The following is a 1,637-nucleotide window of genomic DNA, read 5'->3' on the forward strand; positions in this document are numbered from 1 at the left end:
TGCTCCAAGAATAGGCATGTAAAAAGTGTGTATCTTTTAACTCACAGTTGCTGTGAATACAAAGGAATAATTTTAATTTTGTACATTTTTTTTCCCCTTAGCACGAGAAGCCCTGCCAACGTGGGACAAGCAGATCCAATCACTTTGTTTCCAAGTGAATAACCTTTTGGAGAAAATTAGTCAAACAGCACCAGAATGGACAGCACAAGCCATGGAAGCCCAGATGGCTCAATGAATCCTTGCAGAACTTCTGTGCACATGACATCTTTTTCCATGTTGTGCAGATCAGTTTCACTATCTCCAAAGCATTTGCATCATGACCTTATACATTTCAATCCCTTTTATGCTGGATTCCGTTTAAAGAAGACATTATTAGAGCAGGAAGTACAAGCATTTAAAAATATGTAGTTCCCGTATATTTCAGGTTCTCTGTGTATTAAGCTAACTCAGATGTTTTGAAAGCTTTTTCTTTAAACAGAGGTGAAATATCTGTGGCTAAAAAGTTTGAGATTTGTGATAACTTTGTAGTCATGTAAAACTTAAGTGCTTCATGCCTCTCCAAATGTGGTTATTCAATAAATGGAGAAATGAGCCAAATAAAAGTAGTACTTTGTTTTTAGTTAGCGAAGAGTATTTTGTTCCCTTTTCCTTCAACAGACATTGATTTATGCCATATGCTAGAAATACAAAGTTGAGTCATAATGCCTGTTCTCCAGGCGTCCAAAGAGTCAAAGAGCCAAGAGACAGTAAGTTTAATCCTTGTATTTGCTCCAACTACTAGAGCACACAGAGAGTAGCTCTTCATTTAAGAGAGAGAAGTCAGGGAAGGCTCCACAGAGGGTTATTTTAGCGAGCTTTATAGAAAAACATGGGGAAAGGACTTGAAAAAGTATGTAGGTGACTTTTAGTGTCAGCTCCAACATGTAAAGAGCTTGGAAGTCATCACATCCCTCCTCACAGCAAAATAAAAAAACTGAACAGATTGGAATATCAATGGTTTTTCTTTGATCCATGGAAGAATTAAAGTCACAGGGCAAACCACCACTCAAAACCCTGGAGAGACAGGCAAATACAGAGACTCACAATTGAGGTCAGCTTACCGGGAGAAGAGGCTGCTGGTCAGTGACTGGTAGGAACACTAAAATGGTAACTATTTGGATATTTTCTTAAATGGTAAAAATAAATACATACAAAAAAGTAAAATGGTAACAATGACAGTTACAGTAAACCTCAAATACAGCCCAGCTCCTATCCAAATTAATATAAAGCCTCATATTAAAAGCCTAGTTACCAGCTGGGCATGGTGGCTCATGCCTGTAATCCCAGCACTTTGAGAGGCTGAGGCGAGTGGATCACTGACACCAGGAGTTCAAAACCAGCCTGGACAACATGGCGAAACCCCATCTCTACTAAAAACAGAAAAATTAGCCGAGTGTGATGGTGCACACCTATAATTCCAGCTATTTGGGAGGCTGAGGCAGGAGAATTGCTTGAACCTGGGAGGCAGAGGTTGCAGTGAGCCGAAATTGTGCCACTGCACTCCAGCTGTGGACACAGAGCAAGACTGTCTCAAAAAAAAAAGCCTAATTACCTATTACCTGATGCATCGTGTCTGTCTTTCAACCGAAAAATTATAA

The 1,637-nt window shown here is 39.6% G+C and overlaps 1 protein-coding gene across 2 annotated transcripts in view; it reads left to right on the top strand.

The window, feature by feature from the left end:
* COPS4 (COP9 signalosome subunit 4) overlaps positions 1–623 on the top strand; it is a 41,492-nt gene extending 40,869 nt beyond the window's left edge. For both annotated transcript variants that reach the window (XM_011985428.1, XM_011985427.1), the window contains one exon: positions 102–623. In XM_011985428.1, the coding sequence (XP_011840818.1) occupies positions 102–158 (57 nt within the window). In that variant the 3' untranslated portion in view covers positions 159–623. The remainder of the gene's footprint in view (positions 1–101) is intronic.
* The last annotated feature ends 1,014 nt before the right edge of the window (positions 624–1,637 follow it).

Source organism: Mandrillus leucophaeus, unplaced genomic scaffold (genome assembly GCF_000951045.1).
Source record: "Mandrillus leucophaeus isolate KB7577 unplaced genomic scaffold, Mleu.le_1.0 Scaffold283, whole genome shotgun sequence".
Lineage (NCBI taxonomy): Eukaryota > Metazoa > Chordata > Mammalia > Primates > Cercopithecidae > Mandrillus > Mandrillus leucophaeus.